Genomic DNA, 21,743 nt, shown 5'->3' with positions numbered 1-21,743 from the left:
ATTTAATCTTCCACTTGCATCCAAAGATCCTTCAGAGAGGCAATCTGTGATCATCTCTGTCATATTTATGCTTTAATTATTGTCAGCTTTCAAAAAATGTCAACTCAATGCGACATTTTAAGTTAAAAAGCTTTTATTGCAGATTGAAAACAGAGCAGATAGAAATCTAGAACAAAATCATCTTAAGAAATTCAGCACTTCAGAGGAGAAAAACATGTTCACATTGATACATGACCAACGACACACTGGCTATGTTACACATATTTAAGGCACTTTTGTTGGAAAGCAGCGATAAACCCAGAAATTTACCCATATGATGGAAATCAAACACTCAGAAGCTTCAAAGACGAAAGAATGATTTAAAGTCTGTTTTGCATGGGGAAGATGTTTCAGATACGCTGAACTGACAGAAGGTCTTAACCGCAGTGGAAAGGTTATAACACATGCAGCACAGAGTAACATGTAAGGTGGAGAAAATGTTTTGATAGGGCTCCAAACTGCAAGAAATCATGTGTTTCCAGTTCCTTTTAAGTAATTTAAGTGGAGCATTAAAACTTAACGAGACACAGACCAGATCAATCTTTCAATTTGCACTTTAATGTGCAGTTTAAATGGCATGAACATGTTTGGAATGTGCTTCTTAGAGTTTCGGTCCATTTTCCACTACTACATATATTCTGCCCCTCAGTCCACAGTGTGCAACAGGTGCTCCAAGACAAATCCCTGACATGTGGAAATGCACTTGGCAAAGCAGGCGAATTCAATTCACACAAATGTGACGCAGAGGGACGAGAACTGAGGTGTTTGCACGAATTCGCAGAACTAAAATGGAGTTACAGCTGAAAAAAGAGCAAACAGTCCATTTTAGGTCGGTAATAATCTCTCTGAGCTCCACGACCCCCAGAACCCCACGGAAGACTGTGGCGATGTGTGAACAGGGCTCAGTCCGAGTCCTCGTCGTCCAAATACTCCTCAGCGTTGCTGTGTGTGCGGGTGATGTCTGAAACAAGACACACAGACCGTTAATAACAGAGGAAGAATGCAGTTTTTAATTTTTTTAAATTGAAAATGAATTTCCTGAACATGTGTGGTTTTACACAGTTCGCAATAAATACTTTGGGATGCAACCATTTGCAAACGAACTGTATTTACCCACAACGCTTTTTGAAAGCGTTCCTGAGCCCATGTAGTAATATCCTTTCTACAATCACGTGTTTCACAAAGTGGTGAACGTTGCCCCTTCCTTCCTTCTGAACCACTGAGTAGGCATGGAACGATATGAAAATGTCATGCCACCATTATCCTGGCCAAAATAATTACAATAACATGAGAATAAAACTATTAAAATGGACCTAAAACATAATCACAGGGTGGTAGTATTACAAGATCATTCAAGGACTAGCATTTAAAATAAGACGCTTTATAGTAAATGGTTCTTGAGTTTAAAAGCCTCCACGTCTCTGGCCAATCATATGCCTTCTCTTGCCTGTGTTGAACCTGCTTGCCAACCTGGGGCAGACCCCATAAAATATCAAACCTGTCCCTGTTTTATGCAGTTTACACAAGACACAGGAACAGGACATGGATAATTATGTGTGCCACATAAATGGGCAGCTGTTGTCTACAGTAAACCGAGCTGTGGCAATCAATAACTGTTCATTTTAGTAGACTCACATGTAAATGACTTTAAAATTACTTCTGCTGTGATTGTTATATGGGTCTGATGTCCGATGATGTAGCGCCGCACCGCCGCTTTTTGACTTGTTGCGAAATTTTATTTTGAAAGGTTGCTGTTTCTTCCTGCCATATTTCAAGACTTTTTGCGCTGTTTTTACAGTTGTAATACTGTTTGGAGATCATCGAGAGTACAGGTAAATGTTTAAATGCTAAAGTTAGCCATGTATCCTGTTTCCATGTTAGACCTCGAGAAGTTAGTCTCGTTATTTACCTCGTTGCCTTTGTATTATAAGCTATTTCAAAGGGCTGGTCTATGAAGCACAACGCTAATGGAAAGAGCTGTCGTCCACACTCCCTTAAGACAGTGCCCTTGGCACTGTACGCGGAGTGAGGTATGAATTGTATGTTATTGGCAAAGATATGATTTATGTTCATCTGAATAAGAAGAAATTCAAGAAGACAAATGTAATACCTGCACTGTTAAACTTTGTCATGTTTATATGTGAGTTGTGAAGCTACAGGAAAGTGTTTCTTCTGTCTTTTTCCTCTGTAGTTTTCACGGTGCAATACAAGTAAATACAGACACCCGTTCTTGAAACTCTACGTCTTGTTTATTCGACCCGAGAGGACGCTACATCATAAACTCTGGCTAATGACTAACTTGACTATTTTTATAAGGATTATATATTACAGCCTGTCTAATGTGGCTTTACTGGGACATGAATAGCACATTTCACAACAATTTCTACAGCACAAAGATGACATGACATTTGCTACTTATTTGTAAAAGTTAAACATATTTCTATATTATTTTAGTCTGCAGTGTTGATAAAGGGTGAAAATAAGCAGTGGAGAACAAACAGGAACATTTCTCATGCTTGTTGTTGGACAATCCTCTTCCACTGAGAGTCAACCGCAAGAGAGAACGCAGTAAAAAACATATTCCTCTGTTTCCTGTCTGAGTGTGTGGCCTGTCCTAGTGGTGCTGCATGTGTGGGTGCTGCAAGGCTGCCCCCAAGTGGCAGCCGTACTTACTGCTTCCCTGCTTCCTTTTCAGAAGTGAAGCGCACTGGGCGTTGGTGGCCATCTCCAGAGCCAGCTTATTCTCATTGTTCCTGATGTCTGTCCTGGGGTCTGAAACAGAACGACAGAAAAAATACTCACACAAAGATAAAACTATGAGCTGGTTATCGCTTCCTCAATCTGGAACCACATGTTTTCTTATTAGGGTTTGATGAGATCCTTCTCTACGTGTTTCTCCAGCTCAGTTCTGATATGCAAATAAAGAAGATGACCTGCTGCTGGCTAATTTCCTTTTACAAAACCAAATAAGAGACGTGGCTAGACACTCACTCTTGTTCAGCAACATTTCCACGATGTCAGAATAACCCTTCCAGGCAGCAGCGTGCAGAGCGGTGTCTCCGAGTTTATTCTGAAACACAAAGCGTCGAAAGTGCGGATCAGTTGATGCACATCATTCGCATGTTTTCTGGAAATGACAAAAAAATAACTGTTTGGGCACGCTGTAACAAACACTAGGATACAAGCTGTTTGGTACATTATCTCTGGAATCTTAATCATTTATCCCCTATAAGTTATTCCTTTCTTCGTATAAAAAATATTGTCCCGGCGTGTTGCAGCACTGGCGTGTAGGCTGCTCTGTGGTTAGATCAATTAAAAGCCTTGTTAACAGTGGATCAGCTGCACAGATAAGTGCAGCTCAATCATCTCCCACCTGTGTTGCTTTAATTTTCATGCATTTCTGTTCAATAATGCATCTTTTGGCACAGAATAGACATACAACCAGTAATTAGAGGCCTGTCTCTTACAAAAGCAAAACAAAATACCTGTATCAGTGTTCTGTTGTTCGTGGATGCCGGCAAGATCTGAACACAATGTGAGCCAGACAGCCTCCACGTGTTCAGGCAGAGCCCATCACATTCTCATCCCGACACATTTACACCTTGCAACAACATGCTTTTTTTCCCTCATTCAGATAACGTTTCCAAAAACAAGTTGCTTTTTAATACCAGGCGTAAATGGAGTCTTAAGTCCTCACTCCAAACAAACTACAGCTATAAATACATGACAAGTCCAGGGTTGAAGATGTCAGAAATACAGTTGGATGACAAATTACTGGAAAAAACAACATGTAGTTGTTCACACTTCTTCATTCTCTGGAAATCTTGTAATATGAGATGGGCTGGAGAATCTGTTTTTCACCTGTGAGTGAACTTTCATGTCTGAATGAGTTTTAAACCCCCCCTCACCTGCTGGTTGACCTCCACATTGGGCTGACTTAGCAACAGCTCCACCACATCTGAAAAGAGAAAAGAAAGAACGAAAAAAACAACTTTGAGTGATGGTTTGAGGTAAGATTTTAATGACATGTATCACATAACAATCATGCAGGAACAACGGAGGAACACAGAAGAGCAAGTTCCTGTTTTTGTGTACTTCACTCCTCATGTGAAACAAATGCGCCTGTGTGTCATCACAATGTGCGATTTATGAAATGACATTCAGTCACTGACACTCCATCAAACTAACATCCAGACATCACTGCTGCAGGACTGAAGATTCAGTGTATTTACCAAGAGAAGTGGCCATTTTTGTGGCCTTAACCCATTCAATATCCATATAAACAAGTAGATTTTAACATGTTCTATACACTGCAGTTATTGTTACCTTTATGTCCTCCGTGGCACCCCCAGTAGAGGGCAGTGTTTCCAGCCTTATCCAGCCCATTGATTCCAACCTTGTTCTCGACACATTCCCTCAGCCAGCTCAGATTGCCTGTTTAAATACACAAATAGATGCAAACAGTTGCTCTTCAGCAGAAGCAAAAACTATGTTGTCATGGTCAAAGTTGGGTTTATTGTCTCTAGAGAGAGAACTCTCTTGGACTGCACAGAAAAAGAGATATGTCACAATAAACAAGTAAGATGTGTGGATGGTTGTCGCACCTCGTTTGGCTGCTTCGTGCATTGGATTGTCAATAGATTCTGCCTGCTCAGCCACTAAAACAGACCAAGACAAGAGCATTAGTGCATTATCTAAGATTCACCATTACAAGAACCTAAGGTCAGTATTAAGTAATATTTTGGTCACCAGACGCACGCAATCAAATTCAAAGCAGGTCTGTCTATGCTGTCTGCTCACCATAGTTACTTGGAATTAGTCCTGTCCTTCCTCTGCACGTCCCCTTCCACCAGTTAGAGTCACTCTGGGGACAACAGTAATGCAGAAATCTTTGTTTTTTTAGCTCAAACATCACAGAGGAAAATGAGCAGAGACAAATAAGAACGCAAAAACAAATGCAGGGAAAATATTTGCGAAATGAAGGAGAGGAAAGTGGAAATGAAAGGGAGGAAAAACTGACCAAAGGTGGAAAATGTAAAAGAAAATTACCGCAAAAGGAGACAGAAAATGCAAAGAGTGCAACTCTAAGATCCCAAAGAAAGAGGAAGAAGAAGTGCACATTCAGATTTAAAGTCAAATGGGACTGAAGACAGCACATTAATCTCTCAGAGGTTTTACTTACTGTGTCAGAGATATACAAGAAGTCTCCTTCTTCAAAGTACAGCTCATCCGGCTGGAAAATAATAAAATAAGACAATGTTACTCCGGGCTAATCAGTCACAGTGACAGCACAGGAAGTTTCATGCAATCACAGCATTCTGGACATAAGACTGAATTTTCTGTTACATTGCACCCACTTTCTTTCCCCTTTGTTCCCCTGCTGCTAAATCTTACTGTGCTTGAACTAATAAGAACCATCAGTGACAAAGTTTGGTGTGTAAGTAATTATTATTTTCATTTCAATGGTTAAATCTGAAACAATTAGTTGATTAATCAATTAGTCAACCCACAGATATTTTGATAATAACTGAATTCAGTCATTCACAAGCAAGAAAGTGAGCACGACTCCACCAAAGGACACTCTAATATGTCAGTTATTTCAGATGACTTCATCCATTTATCACCACCCTCCTGCTAATCCAGTTTCCCATCTGCCAGAATAATTCTTGTCTTGTCTTGTTATTGGCCTTTTTTGACAGATTCATGGCAGGTTTAACTTGTTGAATTTGTACGTGGTTCATCATGTTTGTGTGGAAAACAGCTATTTCTTTTCCAAGCAAGATGACCACATTCACAGTTAATAGTTTAGCACATGGCCAGTACCAAAATATGGGATTTAGTCTGCACATGGGAGTCTACAGGTGCTAAGTATTAGAAAAACAATGCATCTTAACAAACAAAGAGCTCATACCGTTCTGGGGTCAAAGGTGAACAATGCTCGGAACACCTTGACTTGGCCTAGCGAAGAGAAAACACACGTTAGATGAAAGTGAACCTCACACACGTTGTACCTGAGAATATAGAAACTGAGACAGTGAATTGAAACCACACATGGTGCCACTTCACAGCCGAGGAGCTTAGTGTCAACACAACGAGCCTGCAGGTGAGTGCACAATGCAGCTTTGATGTAACAAATTACTCTAATACAAGAGCAATAAGTCAGGGGTGAAACATCATCCGTCAGCTCGCTCAAGAGCCGACTAAAAATCAAATCGCTGCATGCTCGGACACATAGCTCCTGACGGCTGCCCTCCAGTGAGCGCATACACTGAAACAGCTCTGCACCAGCCAACAAAAATACACATTTTTACATGCAGTGCAGAGACAGAAACACATAGCCGGTCCACATAAGCGTAGCCCTGAGACAGCTGCCCTCGGGCCTGTGACCTCTCACCGTCGAGCAGCTGAAATGCTCTCTGAGGGCCTGTGGTCTGAGCTGACAGCCGAACGAGCTCATGGAGACACAAAAGAGCTTAAAGAAACAGTGACAATTTACATTTACTTATTTCATAAATATTTCTACCAGTCATTGATTATTGGGACTATATGTCTGAAGGTATGTATAGTATACTACTTATATTTACTACATTAATGTTCTAAAGCATGGACACTTTTTGATACATGTTTAAATGATACCATCTCTGTTAATTATACATTTGATAGTATCGTTTTTGTATCATCATTCATACTACATAAACATAATGTTTACTCAACAGTACCAGCTTTTGTTTAAATATCCAGGCTCCAATCTCATTCATGACGGCTGCAAATGTGATGCAAATCATCAGATTTCCAAAGATTTGTCTTGTTGTGCAGGCCTTTATCGAATATGTCAGTGACATGAAATATCAACAGGAACAGAACATGCAGATGCACACTGTCTGCTTTATCTTTTGTTGGTTTTATCCTGAATGTTTTCTCAATGTATTTGATTATTTTAATCTTAATTTTAAATCTTAATTAAAAAAACAGTCTAACCAAGGAATGAAGGCTGCAAATTAGCTTCAGCTAGAGTCTATACACACATCATTATAAAACAAGTTTTTTATTACTTATTAGTCTACTTGGTTGTTGTTTTTAATGAATATCTTTGAGTTGGGACAAAACAAGACATTTGAGGGCGTCATCTTGGGCTTTGGGAGACACTGATCAATGTTTTTCACCATTTTCTGATATCATAATCATTAGCTGAAGCCCTATTACTTTCACTCATGCACTATTTTGTAACTTTATTAAGAAATATAAATAAAGATTAATGTCATTAATACTACACGTGTTGTATTACTTCTTCATATGTACCAAAATATCTCCTGGGAATGCAGTAAATTAATAGACTGTATCACCTCTGTCGACATCCTTCTTGAACACACATTTACAACTTGTATCCTTCAAACTTAAAATTAAAGAGGAAGGAATACACACACATACGTAACTTGCAAGCCATATACCTTATTAGGCTTTCTTGGAAGAAAACAATAGAAGCATTAAAGAGTGTACTAACGTCACTGTATCATGTATGGAGTGAGAGAAGACAACGTGCATCTTGAGAAACAGACAAATTGTGCTTGAGGAAATCTGGCAATCTTTTATTACATTCCTTGGAAATGCAAGTGTAGGAGACAGCAGACTGATCGCTGGAGCTAACAGGCTTAAATGTTGGACGTTTGGAGCTCCTCTGTGCTGTTCCTCTGGGTTTCTATTTGGCTAACACACTGTTTCAGTGTGTCAGAATGAGAGGGGCCGAGCTGCTGCACAAGCGTCGCTCTGTTCAATACAGCAAGCATGTCAACTCTGCACGCCCGATCACGTCTCTTAAAACACACAGCGGCCTGTGCTGACTGGTCCACGTTCTCCTTTCACATTTTAAAGCTTCAGGCACACACAAGGATTTATTCTGACTATAACTGAACCTCACTGTGAGCAAAACACTGTCAGTATATTTTATTTGCGTGTGGGTTTGTGATGATTTCCAGCTGCGTTGCTTTATTACAAACTCCGACAGCTCTAGTCTTGCCCCCACAAGAGAAAAAAAATAAGTGTCTGATGTTGGCGGCTGCTCGAGTTCCCATTCCTGTGCGAGGCCCAACCCGAAAATCATCTAAGCCTCGCAAAATATGACACAAGAGACATTACTCCGGAAAGTATCTCATTTTAACCACAGAAAAGACACAGCTCTGTAGGGTTTCCTTCTAAAACCCAGATAACCCAACAACTGAAACCTTCTCCTCTCGTAAAGGAAAACAAAAGATTTCAAAGCAGCAGAGGGACAGCTAGAGAGCAGCAGTGACAGCTTCATTCAGTTTGAACCTTCAGTCAAAGAGCTGCCCTTTAATCTCTGCACCACCACAACAGCATAAAAACATCTACTGCAAGCTGCTCCTGCACCTGAGTTCTGGGGCTTTCTGAGCTCTCCACAAGCGATGCCTTTCATTCTCACAGCTATGTCTTCATGTGAATTTCCGCACAGATGAAGCTACATCAGTGGTGACTGTGAGGCTGTCACAACCAGCTGAGGTGCCATGCAGCCGACTCATGAATAACCATGAGGAGTTAAGAACGATAATGAAGCATGTGTCGTCACAGTTATGTGCTAGCAGGCAAAATACGAGGCGCAGATGTCTGCTGAAACGTGCCCGTGTTCATCCCCCGTGTGATTTTAACAGTCATCATGACATCATATGCTAACACAGTTTAAACCCGTGACAACCTCTGATGCACAAGCTGTGACCTGAAAAAAAAAAAAAAAACTCAGCTGCCAGTTTATTAGGTACCAAGGCTAACGCAGTCTGGGAGAACATCCCTGAAATAAACCCTCAAGAAGTTTATGATCAGTTTGCTGATTCAACTTCGAGGTCATTTTGGAGATCGTTGCATTATAGCAACAGACAAACTTTGTATTTTTTTCTCTAATGTCTGCAGTGTCCTCTGGAGAGAGGAGACACAGTTTCAGTTTTGAACATGGACATGAACGATGCGTTCACGTGTTCTGCAGACTGAGTGTAACTCTGACTCCAGATGTGAACATGGTTCAAAGCTTGTTTTCTGTTGCCTCCCACATGTGAACATTTTTTTCACACCTGTCATTATCTGTGTCAACGCCTGCTACATAGACACTATATATGGGAGACTATGATCTTCACAAGATAAATGTTATCATTCACATTTGAAAAACTATGACATGCACGAAAAGGATACGTGCAATGATCTCAGCTGACATCTGGTGAGTCACAGACACATTTCCTTTTCTCTGGACTAAGAAACCAGAAAAGCAGCACAGGCTGAGCTTGCAGGAAGTAGGACTGATGTCACTGACCATGCAGTCATCGTCACCTCTTCACCTACGACCTAAAGCCACTGGATGACAGTACCCTCCGTGCATGAGTGATGGAAATAGGGAAGTCACAGCGGCCTGCTGCGGAGAGCTGGATCCCCCTGTCAATCAGCAGTGAAGGCACGAAGGCACTTTTATCAACTCCACTCTGGTGCTGGTCCAGTCCAGATATTGTTATTAATCAGAGTTTAGGAGCTTTCTTTGAACGTGGTGATGAAAGTTTCACAGACAAACGACAGAAATCAGGCGATTTCACTAACTCTGAACTCTGCTCACCACCCGCCCATTAAGCTTACATCGCCAACAAGGTGTGTTGTCCTCAAGTTTTGGCTGCAGTTAAACACAAAATCTTCATAGCGTTGGTCTTACCTGGCTTTGCCGGCTTGGGAGGAGGCTTCGACATTTGTAAGGCTCAGAGATAAAATACAACGAAAGGCGGTGGTATTATTTCAGGCACAAACGTCGCTAGACTCTAGAGCACTTTGCTATCATGACAATGAGGAAGTGCAGCAGCACTGAAGGCGACGCGGAAAAGTCCAGCTGCGCATGCGCAGAACTTTTTATTTCTCTCTCCCCTGCGTAAGGTATGTCTTTTGTTTTTATTTTTATTTTTTAATTTTTTTTCTATTACTTTGTCTTAACATTTATCAAGATATTCTCATTTCTATATATTATTTATATTACATATTTTTCCCTTTTAATTAGATCCGTTTTTTAAAGTTTGGATGTTTCTTTTATTATTTTGATTTATTTAATTCTTTCTTATTTCATTTTATTTAAACTGCATTTTCTAATTTAATAAATAGATGACATTATTTATCTTAATATTTTACTTTGTTTTCAGTTTTCAGGGTTTTTTGTTGTTGCTGTTTTCAATGAGCAGGTCGTGAATTGACGTAGAAGTCCCATCAGCGAATCACGAGCGTCCAATAGCGGAAAAGCGCGAGTGAGCGCAGAGTGTTTTTTGCAGGGGTGGTATCCAAGACGCCTCTGGACTACAGTAAACTGTACATGTGCAAGTAATTATTTTGTTATTACCAGTTTTATATCTTAGAAACTTTACAGCGAGCAGCCACAACCAGCTGAAATGAAGACACTGGTTGTAGGAGTTGGCGGGTGAGTAAGCAAGTAGGGTTGTGAACAGTAGTGTGTTGACCTGCAGGCACATGCCTGTTCTTGTTCTCCCTGCGACATTTTTCCCTGCAGGTAGCCTGTTGGACCTCAGTTCGCAGTCTTTCATTTTTCACTGTGCAAGGTATATGAAGTGCAACCACATGTTTTTTAAATTACTTTTCGTTTAGCCTTTACAGTGCAAGACTGTCAGTTTCAGGTTCTAAATGCTTCTCGGTGGTTTATTGTGTAAGTGACAAGACAACAGGTCACAGAGAGGCACCAGAAAATGAATGAGCTTTCTCCACCAATTTTACATCACATGTTAATGTTGGCTGACATACTTCATGCAGTGGGAGCAGCAGGGATGGCAGCAGATCAATACAGCATGTGACAATCATGAGGCAGCAAAGACTCATAGGAGGTGCGAGGAGCTCTTTGTTTTTTCCTGACATCAATTCACTGTACACAGGAATGCTGGTAAGTGCATTCACAGTTTGTCACTGCAAAGCATTCAGTCGAGGTGTAACTCAGATGTTTTCAGTATTTCTTAATGTCAAATGAAGTGTTGCACATCCTGCAGGCAGCTGTGTAGGAAGACAAAGTCAGGATGTTTGACAAAGATCTCATGATGAAATGTTGCATTTCCAGTCGATTTAGTGCTGAAAGTCTGCAGGAATTTCTCACCCTCTCTTCCAATATTTGCTAATGTGACATGTGTGTGAAAAGCAGTGAGCAGGTAAAGGTTTGTTGCACTTTGGACAACACAGTGATGTAACAGTGTACTGACTACAATTACAAACCATTAGCCTGTTTTTGGTGATTTCTGACAGCATTAGTCATTCTTCTTTCTCTTACATTAACAAATAACTTCATGACGATCCTTTACATTTCCTTTATTTAAAAAGTGTGCTGAATGGAACCTTTTACAGTTAAAATCAGTACACTGATTAACACTGCACAGTGGCACAGCAGGTAGTGCGCGTGCCTCACAGCAAGAAGGTTGCCGGTTCGATCCCCGGGCGTGGGCGAGGCGTGAAGTTTGCATGTTCTTGCATGCCCGGCTCTCTCCAGGCACTCCGGCTTCCTCCCACAGACCAAAAACATGCTCATTAAATGGTGACTCTAAAATTGCCCCTAGGTGTGAGTGTGAATGGTTGTCTGTATGTATGTTGCCCTGTGATTGACTGGCGACCGGTGTACTCCGCCTCTCGCCCGTTGACAGCTGGGATAGGCTCCAGCCCCCCTGCAACCCCGAAAGGGATAGGCGGTACAGAAAATGGAAGGATGGATGATTAACACTGATATATCAGTGATAATATTGGCTGATTTTCTCAGTGATTTCTCACTTCTACACCACAGCAGCAGCAAACCACCAGGGGTCAGTACTAACATTAGTGTACTGTTTGTCTCTCAGGATGACCAATGGAGGAAAATCTACTCTTTCTCAGAGTCTACATCAGCAGATACCCAACAGCTGCATCATTGCACAGGACTCATATTTTAAGGTAGACTATGAGGCAGCCTTCGAATCACATCACTGCTTTTCACACTTTCAAAGTTATGATGGAAATATGGGAGCGTGGGTGATCACAGAGGATGCTCTTTTCTTCAGGATGATTCTGTGGTGCCAGTGGACAGCAGTGGGTTTAAGCAATATGACAGTAAGGACAATGTGGAGAGCGACTTCTCCTCAAACACACACAATTTGAGCACATCATAATGTTTTCGGGTGGATGTAGGGGAGCAGCCACACTGAGGTCATATCCTTGGTGTTTTTGCTAGGAATTTGGGAGTTTTAGCAACCTGGGGTGTTAAAATCCTTGTCGACGTGTTCTGTTGAAGTGCTCGATGCTCTGCACATGGACACGATGATGAGCGACGTCGACTCGTGGCGAAGGGATCCCGAGTCGTTCCTGAAGCAGCGCGGCCTGAACCCAGAGCGCACAGCACAATCAGACCATGAGGCGGTGTTTGTGCTGATTGTGGAAGGCTTCCTCATTTTCAACTACAGGTAAGTGAAGTTACTGTGTTATAATGTCAGCGTGTGAAATCTTAAGAGTTTGATTCCATGTGAAGCATCGCTGGTGCTTTATTTTATGGACCAATAGTTTTAAGAAGAGAACTATGTAACTTGGTCCTAATTTTAGAGGAAATACAAATGCAAAATGGGAAGGTTGTCTACTGGAATACATACAATGCAACAAATATGGAAAATAAAGTTTTTGTCAATAAATGGATACTGACTAAGTATTTAGGTTCAAATGTAATATTTCATTCAAGGAGGTTCCTCTGGAAATCAACAACACAGCTCATTGAAATAAATTAAATAAACATAGCCTATTTTTGCTTTGATTAGTACCAAATTACATAGTTCTTTATAGGAAATTTAAGAGGAAACGATTAGAAAATATACATACCTTTAAAATAAAGCGTCACTAAAAAACAATACATGCACAAGCCAAAAATTACACTGCAGACATAAATAGACACAATCATTACATTATGTAATTCTTATATTGTACTCTTATATTATGTTCTTCAGGTAGAGATTTCCACTGAAGTTGAGGGAAAGTAACTGTTCAGTTGTGGTTTATCTCTCACCGTAAGCGTTAACCATTCCCAGGATTTATTTAATCATATTCAAACACATCTCTTAATAATAGTAATAGTATTCTAGCTGATAATGCTGTAATTTTCTGATGTTTTGTGTGTGTGTGTTTTACCTCCCCAGGTCTCTGAATGAGCTATTTGACAAAAGATACTTCATGGAAATACCTTACGATGTCTGCAAGAGGAGACGAAGGTGTCAGTTTTTATCATCAGGGGGATGTTATGCTTGAGCTGCAGTTAACCTAAAAGTAATAGAAACGGTTTGTTCATTCAAGTTTTCTTCTCTGTTGCTCTGGTCTTTGATTGACAGTTCGAGGGTGTACACGCCCCCTGATCCTCCAGGCTATTTTGACGGACACGTTTGGCCGATGTACCTGAAAAACCGGCAGGAGATGGAGAGCATGGTGTCTGGAATCGGTGAGTGTTCAGCCACAGGTGCCATGTGTGCATTATGTGATGCTGATAGGACAAAACCTGAGATTTATGTGGTTGAGACCTTAAAAAATGATGAGAAAGAATGTGACTGTTAGCACTGCAGCAGATATACCTGTATTAGATAATAAAATAAATGACAGCTATTTGTTCCGTATCTGTTTTATTCAGTATTTCTGGATGGACTGGAGCCAAAGGAAGAGCTGCTGGCTGCTGTGTGTGAGGATGTTTGTCAGGAAATCGAAAGGCTCAGGGGTAAGCTGCAGTCAGGCTGCGGTATGATTAACACACTTTTCTTTTGTTGGACTCCTCTGACATTAAAACTTCAAAGAGACAACTAAATGTCTTTCCAGAGATTTACTGCATTTCATGTTTTCCTAGATATTTCTGGAGCAAATCATTAACATTTTTGCTGGTGTGAGCAGTGCTTAAATTAGCCTTGCACGTTGCATTGTGGGTGTACATCCAGAGCACAAATCAAGTGTTGTTTCATATGCATACTGATATTTTCAATTTGCAATGTGAGCATACTACTACTAATAAAGCCAGACAGTGGTAAACAACGTTAAACAGAAGACAAATCATACAGCTTTCTACCAAATCTGTGTTTTGCTCATGAATGTAAGGCATGCACTGTTCAAAATAACTGTTCTTTTTTATTTGGTGTATTCTGTTTGCAGAGAGAGACTGAAGTGGTCGGAGTTTCGTCTGTTTGCCTTTTGAAGATGGAGACTGTTGCTGCCATTGATGCAAAGTGCATTTTTTGGAAAGACTATATTCATACTTTGTGTGAATATACTAATGTGTATGTAATATCTATGTAGTTAGTATTACTGACAAGACTTGAAAAAAACTGGATGAGAATTGTCCACGTGGAGACTGGACTCTCAGTGAACCTGATGTCTTTGCCATGACAGTAATGGACATATTTTATGTTTAGGATGCAATCTGTGAAACATAAATATATGTTATAAGTTTCTGTGACTTTAGAAGGTTGATGATCCTTTTCCGTCTAACCGCATATGTACCTCCATATAAGACCTGAACTTGTAATTTAACAAAGTGCCCAGATCAGTTGAAAAGACTTTCTCTCATATTTGTATATTACACATATTAAACAGTGATCGTTGCATACTCTGGTTTGGTGAAATACTTGGCAACAGCTTCTTGTGTACAACTGCAGAGCTCAATTGACGAACATCTGCATATCTGAACCATTAGTGGCAGTTTGTCTCCACCTGGTGGTTCAGTGTGATACGCTGGAAACAGACGACTCCATGACCTAAATTTAAAACTGTTCAACTCTGATCAGCATGTGACAAAGACAGGCACATTACAACAGTCACATTTTAACACTTGTGTTGAAAAAGTCGTGTTTTTTAATTGTTCTTATTGTATTTTAGTGGCGGAAATTCCTTAACATATTCATCAAATTGCCAAATCCAACTCACATGCAATCAATCTAACACTCTTGGGTCCCATGGGGGCCCTGGTGATGCTGTTTCCCACTTTGCATAGTTGCTAATTGAGCCTCGGTGTGAAGGCTTGCAGTGATTTTTGTATATTTAATGATATAAAAAAAAATAGATCAAGGGGTTGAATGTTACGCAATCAGTGACTGCTACTGTGAGTGAGTAATTTACTACCAGCTACATGAAAAAAAAGCAAGTTTTTTTTTTTTTTACTGAGCTTGTGTTGTTCACACTGGCGCTCGACCGGCTCCCCCACAGGGACACACATGCACACACACGAGTGACTTAATGCACATTTCTGCTGATTCAAGTCCACTGATGCATCTTAATTTAACTCAGAAATAGAAACAGACCATTTTACTACCTCATCTAAATATGTGTTAACACCAGCCTGGGACAGACTGCTGTTTGTGCCCTAGATCTGATGGAGTTTCATGAATCATTGTCTTCTAAAGATCTTTTAATTGTCACTCTCTTTCTTTCTCTCACCCACAGATTAGGCCTACAACAGAGGTGAATATGCAGGATGAAAGGGATGTTTGATATGAATTAATGAATCATTTTCCCTTCTTCATACAACCAGAGGAAACCTGACTGTGACAGATTCATCTTAACTCAAGCACACCTCACAGTCCTCATCAGTGGATGTGTTTTGCTCAGTTGTTATGACATTTGTCTCCATCTGTTACCCAATCTGTGTAAAAGTTTTGCCTAATACAGTAGCTTTTTTTTTTTTTTTTTGGAAAGTGTTGCATCAGTGAGATGTCATTTCGCTCCAGATGTTCTCAAAAATGTCTACACAGCATTATTAGAGAAAGGTCTAATCGTTCACTTATTATAAATGAACAGAAACCATTGCAGCAGCCATGAGTCTTTATCAGCAAAACCTGACTCTGCCCTTTAAGAAAACTTTGGCCTGAGTTCATCTGTGCACACCTCTGCAGTAATCTCCCGGCCTCTCACACCCTATGAATAAAAATCCTACATTCATTCTTAGCCTGAAACTTGTTTGACCGCACACTGAATCCTTTGTGCCGCGTGACCTGAGATGTTCTGTGAACTTTATTGCAAAACCCTCCCCTGACCAAGCTGCATTGTTTCCCACCACACAAAACGATAAGAATTTTACCAAAAAGTCCGTGCTGTCAGCAGAATATTTCTGTCTACCTCAGCAGCAGTCAACTTGCCTGACAGGAATGTGCAGTAGAAGAGTCATTGCATGTAAACCTGGGCATTCCTCACTTCCCTGTACTGACTATATCCTCCTCTATCACGACATGTATATAAGTCTGCTGCAGCTTCTTTTGTAAATCGATACTCTCCAACAGCTTTGCACCTTTTAAATACTGAATTAAGCCTTGCTCGGTTGCTGCTACTAAATAATTGAGGTGAAAAGATGCCTAAAACAGGATTTTCAGCATATGCGTGTTTGGTTTTTGCTGGCTGCTTCTGCTGCAGCAAAGCTATGCTAACTAAACTCAACCAGGAGGCTGTAAACAACAGACCTGTGATCGGTAAGTGACATGTACAACTACTCAGAAGAGTTTAGGAGAGGCCGACATTTCAAATACAGAGCAAGCAGCAGTTTCTTTGTAGCTGCTCTGTGTGTTAACAGCTGCTGTGTTTTTGTCCCACAGGTATTTTGACTCAGATAGTTTCAGATGAAGTCATGAAACCGTTTGGGAAGACCTACATACCTGCCTCCTACGTGAAATACATTGAGTCTGGGGGCAGCAGAGTGATGCCTATCAGGTGGGTTGTTTGTAACAGTTAAAGATAGGCCTCGTGACACATTTAACTGGAGCTTTTTTATATATGATCTGTCAGTTTCAGCTAGCAGGTAAGCATGTACTGGGAGAAATTCTGCCTGTTAACAACAGTTCTAATTCACTTTATTAAGCTGCAGAGTAGATATGCATATAGGGCTTCTTTAGGCGGTTATATTTCACAGTTATTTAAGACTTTTAAATGCAGCCTGCTTGGATCTGTAATTGACATTATTTGCATGTTGTTAAGCTGTGATTTAATTTACTCTTTGCTCACCACGTCGCTGTTGATATTTGCTGCTCGTACAAAAAGGAGAAGATTTTTCTGTCACCCGGTTTCCTTTGTTCTTCTGTACTTCTGTGTAAAATAATACAGTGAGAAAACATTGTTTGTTTGACAGATTGACTCTTACTACAGCTGAATATAAAAACATCTTCAGGCAGATAAATGGGTGAGTTGTATCACGTTAACTGTGTTTCAGATTTATGTATTCAGTTAATTCACAAAGTGCTTTTTACTGTTCTCAGTCGCCACTCAGTCTGTCACTGCTCTTAACTGTGTGGTGTCTGCTTAGCTTGCTTCTCATCGGGGGAGCCGTGGATTTGGAGAGGTCAGACTTTGCCAAGGTGGCGAAGATTTTTTACACACTCGCTCTGAGGGTTTGTACAGCATATTATTATTTTCACCGTTTCTCCCTGAAGGGCTGGAACTGTCTGTCTGTCTCTGTGTGTCTCACTATTATGTATCTTCTATCTACTATCATTCCTATATCCTCTTTCTGTTTGCTATCTGTCTTTCAAATCTTTTAAATGGATGGAAACCAGAGGGAATTTACTCAAGTACTGTGGATTTTACAGATCTGTTCTTACAACCAACTTGAGTATTTTCAATTTGTAAGAGAATCATTCAACTTTTTATCCACTACATTTAGTTTTTTCTGCTATTACTTTTCTATTCTTAGATTTTTATGCTATAACATACAATAAATCCATAAAACACTGCACTGGATACTAATATATTTGATATGAAATTGTTATATTTACTGATTTCGTCCTAAGGAATTGGCACAGTGTTGTTTTATTGTTTCTGACACGACAAAATAAAAAGTCTGACTTTGCGTGCGTGCGTGTGTGTGTGTGCGTGTGTGTGTGTGTGTGTGTGTGTGTGTGTGTGTGTGTTCCAGGCCAATAATGCCGGGGACTTCTTCCCCATCTGGGGTACATGCATGGGCATGCAGCTGCTGACTGTTCTGGTGGCCGGTGAAAGTCTGCTGACAAACACCACGGCTGTTAATGTGTCGTTGCCCCTCAACCTCACCACAGGTTATAACGGACTGCATTAATGTCTTTATGTGCAGCCTCAGCCTCGATTTACATGTTGAATTAAGGGAATATGTTGTAAGTAAGAATAAGGTGGATTCTATCATTTTCTGCTAACCTGCATGTACTGAATTGTACCAATTGGTGTCAGTAGAAGCAAGTTACAAATCGGATGGTGCTTTTGGCCTCAAAATGGACTTCCTCCTCATAGTAATGCCCTTGTTTGATGATTTAACTTAGATTGTAGCGTTTATTTAACCCTCTGCCTGTCTCCCTGCAGAGGCCAGCTCCAGTAGGATGTTCGAGGGTTTCCCCAAAGAGCTTATGACGGCTTTGACCCAAGAACCTCTGACAGGCAACTTTCACCACTATGGACTTACAGTGCAGGTACAGTAAATCCCTCTTGTGACCACGGCACTGTACAGTATGTTTCACTTCCCCTCTGGGTTTTGTCTTGTTTTTATGCTGAGAAAGAAAATCAGAGACTGACAGAGACTTTCTGTTACACAGGCTGAAACTTTTGACTCAGCAGGAGCTTAATGAGACATACAGTACAGACATACATTTCTATATGTATATGAACAATCTGCAGGTACTCATTGAGCAGTTAAGAGTTTTTCTCCACAAATTGCACAGTGAACCTTGGGCCACTCAATTCTCCAGCAAAGGAAGACTGTACACAGTGTGCAGAAAGATGAGTGTTTTTGTTCATGTACTTAAGATACATAGATAAGATAAACTTCACTGATGCCACGCAGTGAAAGCAAAGAGTCACAGCATCGAAAGAAGGCACAAAAACAACAAAGCATTTATTGTTACAAATATAAAATATTCTATACAATATGGAGCATTAAAATAATAATAATGAAAGGGAAGAAATGATAACTACCAGGACTAATAAGACAAATGATCTTGCAGACCTTCCATGAAAATCAGAGGCTGCAGAGTTTCTTCTCCATCCTGTCTACAAACGTTGCTGAGAACGGAGCCAACTTTGTCTCAACCATCGAAGGTTACAAGATTATTTTCACATTCATTGGACAAATTTAATCGCTGCTCTGTAATGAGTCGTCATAACAGCTATATATATTGTATAACTATATATGTGTACATACATTGCCAGGTAAGCGATATCCCTTCTATGGAGTACAGTGGCACCCAGAGGTGAATCGTTTTCAGTGGGACACAAAGCTGAACTTCCCTCACTCCCTTCACGCTGTTCAGTTATCTTCTCTGCTGGCTGAGTTTTTTGTTGAAGAAGGTAAGAAGCACATTATCAATACTAATAATCACTGATGGTATCACTGGGTATCAGCCCTGGCTGTGGGATGTGATGATAGACCGTGAGGCAGAGATTTTGTCACACTGTTCATACTGAGGGCCGTTTAGCTCATCAATGAGGTTTGCATCAAATGAAGTACCTTGATTTGTTTTAAGGTATTTAATACACTGGATTAGCCACACATGTTCATGCACACCTGCTTATTTTACTTATAAAGGTTCTCAATTGAATTGAGAATTACTATATCACAATCTACATTGATTGAAAACATTGAAAAGTTACACGACTAAAGATTTCATCTGTATTAATCAACCCTGGAGCTGTTTGACACTGAGCTGAAAGATACATATGCTGAGATGTTTTGTCTGCCATTTTTTTCCTATGACTATTATTGGCAATGTTGCGAATCAATTAGCAGGAATCTTTATGTAAATATATTATTTTTATATCATTGTTGCATTAGTATGAGGCAGTACCTCGATTCACCATAGTTACTACTCAATTCAATAGATATTGGTACTGCAATATAAATTCATTCAACATGCAGAGATCCAAGTAGAAATTAATTCAGATATGATAGACTAAAAGAGGAGATTAACATGATTAATATACTAGAATTAGAAAAACAGATAATTAAATAGATGTTGTTGGGGAAATCACATTATAATTCTTTCCAATTATACCAAAATACCTCACAGATATTACATCGAAGACTGTTTGACCCAGTTTCCACGTGGAAATGATTCATGTCTTCTGTTGTATTCCATCCTCCTGTAATCACATGCATCTCACTTCTGCTTTGTTTAGGAAGGAGAAGTTTACATCAGTTTGACAATCCTGAGGAAGAGGCTTCGTCACTGATTTATAACTACATGCCCGTCTATGCTGCAAACTTCACACCATACGAACAGGTCTACTTCTTCTGAGTGTCTCACAGCTCGGCCTTGAAACGAAACCTGAAACTGATTTTAAGCACTCGATCATTTCCATCACACTGAGGAGAGGTTTCAGCACCAGCACTTGTTGTTTTGCTCACACTTTTGTATGCTGTTGTTGTTATTAAAAAGTGCATTTTTACATAAATAAGCTCAGATTTTTTTTGTGCCTTTGAGGGAAAAGAAGTGTGTGGATGTTTTTTTCATGGTCGTTTTGTCCAGTGTTGTACCTCCCATTGACTTTAGTGAGGGTGACTGTATTTTGTCTGAGTTTTAATAACCTGAAAGGACTTTACATTCTGCAATTAAAGTCAATGTTTGGTAGATAACCTTCACAGGCTGTTAACAGATTAAAAAAATAAATAAATAAATAAAATATAGATTAATACAGCGATAAAGAATGTGACCAAACCACAGGGTCCACTTAGTATCTTTTTCTGGAGCTTTCAGTCATACCACATGATGTTCATCAGCAGATGCAGTTATCATGGAGCTGTAGATGTTCAGATCCCCATTTTGTGTGCTTTATATGGATTTCTCCTCCATGGAAAGGCTTGAGACTGAAATGTCAGTGTTGACCTTGGAAGCAGCAGTTGACCAAACAATCTCACCACAATGTCCGTTCAGTATCTTCAAGGTCAAGAATGAACCTTCAGCCTAAAGTAATAAAGGATTCAATATTTCCTTTCATTATTTAAAGGGTTTAAAGCACAGTATGAGCTGAAATGATAGGGGGTTAAAGGGACATTTCACCCCAAAATCCAATACATTTTTCCTTCTTATCTGTTGTGCTACTTTCCCATCTAGATTGTTTTGCGTGAGTTGCCAAGCTCTGCAGCTGTCGGCTGTATATTTTCTTGTATTTACTGGAACTAGATGACGCCTGATTGTGTTGCTCAGAGTGCCAAGAAAGTGCATTTGAAATAAATGCTCAACAGCAAGGTGTCTTTCCAGAAATCATGACCCGTTTACTCAAGATAAGCAACAGACATTGTTGTAAGCACAAACTGTTTTCTTTGTACCGAACTACACCCACTGACCTTATCACTGCACAGAAGGTGGCGTTCATCATGGATAAGAAGCTCATGCTTGTATGCTCGTCTTAGCAATGTCAGACCAGGGTTAAAGGAGTAGATTTACCATTTACCAATGATCATCTTATTTATCCGACATAACACAGTGAGACAATTTAGAATATATTCAATTTATTATCACATAAGACAGACTTTGATAAGGAATCTTTATGTCTCCAAAAATGTCTGACCTTGACTATAATTTCTTTTATCTGTGCAGTTTGTTACTAGAGAGGCTCAAACATTAGATATGCTTCCAGCCTCTTTTTCAGAAATGATTTTTTTTTTACATTTTATGTGGAAAAATCATGTTGAACAAAACATCAATCATAGCAGAGTGTTTTACTTGAAAACATGCCTGGAGGAGAAC

General features: G+C 40.0%; 3 protein-coding genes across 4 annotated transcripts; 2 read left to right on the top strand and 1 right to left on the bottom strand.

Moving 5' to 3' along the window:
- Positions 1–118: 118 nt before the first annotated feature.
- ostf1 (osteoclast stimulating factor 1) lies at positions 119–9,873 on the bottom strand. Its single transcript, XM_070964480.1, has 10 exons — positions 9,740–9,873; positions 5,951–5,997; positions 5,222–5,272; positions 4,840–4,903; positions 4,644–4,697; positions 4,366–4,473; positions 3,948–3,997; positions 3,031–3,109; positions 2,713–2,811; positions 119–1,000 (listed from the first exon to the last, which is right to left on the bottom strand). The coding sequence occupies exons 1-10, from the start codon at positions 9,771–9,773 to the stop codon at positions 942–944; spliced, it is 645 nt and encodes a 214-aa protein (XP_070820581.1). The 5' UTR covers positions 9,774–9,873; the 3' UTR covers positions 119–941.
- A 452-nt stretch (positions 9,874–10,325) lies between these two features.
- Positions 10,326–14,656, top strand: nmrk1 (nicotinamide riboside kinase 1). Of its 2 annotated transcripts, none has more exons than XM_070964164.1 (8): positions 10,326–10,486; positions 11,898–11,988; positions 12,096–12,144; positions 12,326–12,494; positions 13,215–13,286; positions 13,404–13,510; positions 13,697–13,780; positions 14,206–14,656. In XM_070964164.1, the coding sequence occupies exons 1-8, from the start codon at positions 10,458–10,460 to the stop codon at positions 14,214–14,216; spliced, it is 612 nt and encodes a 203-aa protein (XP_070820265.1). In that variant the 5' UTR covers positions 10,326–10,457; the 3' UTR covers positions 14,217–14,656. The 2 variants fall into 2 exon arrangements, with proteins under 2 accessions (XP_070820265.1, XP_070820264.1); XM_070964163.1 differs by having other exon boundaries at positions 10,337–10,486; positions 13,697–13,801; positions 14,206–14,317.
- Positions 14,657–16,327: 1,671 nt separating this feature from the next.
- On the top strand, positions 16,328–20,495 carry LOC139332316 (gamma-glutamyl hydrolase). Its single transcript, XM_070964162.1, has 9 exons — positions 16,328–16,511; positions 16,635–16,749; positions 17,165–17,215; positions 17,339–17,423; positions 17,948–18,086; positions 18,364–18,470; positions 19,002–19,095; positions 19,207–19,344; positions 20,173–20,495. The coding sequence occupies exons 1-9, from the start codon at positions 16,394–16,396 to the stop codon at positions 20,289–20,291; spliced, it is 966 nt and encodes a 321-aa protein (XP_070820263.1). The 5' UTR covers positions 16,328–16,393; the 3' UTR covers positions 20,292–20,495.
- The last annotated feature ends 1,248 nt before the right edge of the window (positions 20,496–21,743 follow it).

This window comes from Chaetodon trifascialis, chromosome 6 (assembly GCF_039877785.1).
Source record: "Chaetodon trifascialis isolate fChaTrf1 chromosome 6, fChaTrf1.hap1, whole genome shotgun sequence".
Taxonomy (NCBI): Eukaryota; Metazoa; Chordata; class Actinopteri; order Chaetodontiformes; family Chaetodontidae; genus Chaetodon; species Chaetodon trifascialis.
The sequence above is the reverse complement of the archived record's forward strand: the minus strand, read 5'-3'. Positions and strand labels throughout refer to the sequence as shown.

What these genes read in the sequence shown, in the direction of transcription:
- nmrk1 (XM_070964163.1), top strand. Translation starts at nt 10,458, where the DNA reads ATGAAGACACTGGTTGTAGGAGTTGGCGG. An exon ending in CACAGGACTCATATTTTAAG is followed by an intron (nt 11,989 to 12,095) that starts GTAGACTATGAG and finishes TCTTTTCTTCAG; the next exon opens with GATGATTCTGTGGTGCCAGT. An exon ending in TGGGTTTAAGCAATATGACA is followed by an intron (nt 12,145 to 12,325) that starts GTAAGGACAATG and finishes GTTCTGTTGAAG; the next exon opens with TGCTCGATGCTCTGCACATG.
- LOC139332316 (XM_070964162.1), top strand. Translation starts at nt 16,394, where the DNA reads ATGCCTAAAACAGGATTTTCAGCATATGCGTGTTTGGTTTTTGCTGGC. An exon ending in AAACAACAGACCTGTGATCG is followed by an intron (nt 16,512 to 16,634) that starts GTAAGTGACATG and finishes TTTGTCCCACAG; the next exon opens with GTATTTTGACTCAGATAGTT. An exon ending in TGAGTTTTTTGTTGAAGAAG is followed by an intron (nt 19,345 to 20,172) that starts GTAAGAAGCACA and finishes TGCTTTGTTTAG; the next exon opens with GAAGGAGAAGTTTACATCAG.
- ostf1 (XM_070964480.1), bottom strand. Translation starts at nt 9,773, where the DNA reads ATGTCGAAGCCTCCTCCCAAGCCGGCAAAGCCAG. An exon ending in TCTTGTATATCTCTGACACA is followed by an intron (nt 4,904 to 5,221) that starts GTAAGTAAAACC and finishes TGTTGTCCCCAG; the next exon opens with AGTGACTCTAACTGGTGGAA. An exon ending in ATGTGGAGGTCAACCAGCAG is followed by an intron (nt 3,110 to 3,947) that starts GTGAGGGGGGGT and finishes TTTGTGTTTCAG; the next exon opens with AATAAACTCGGAGACACCGC.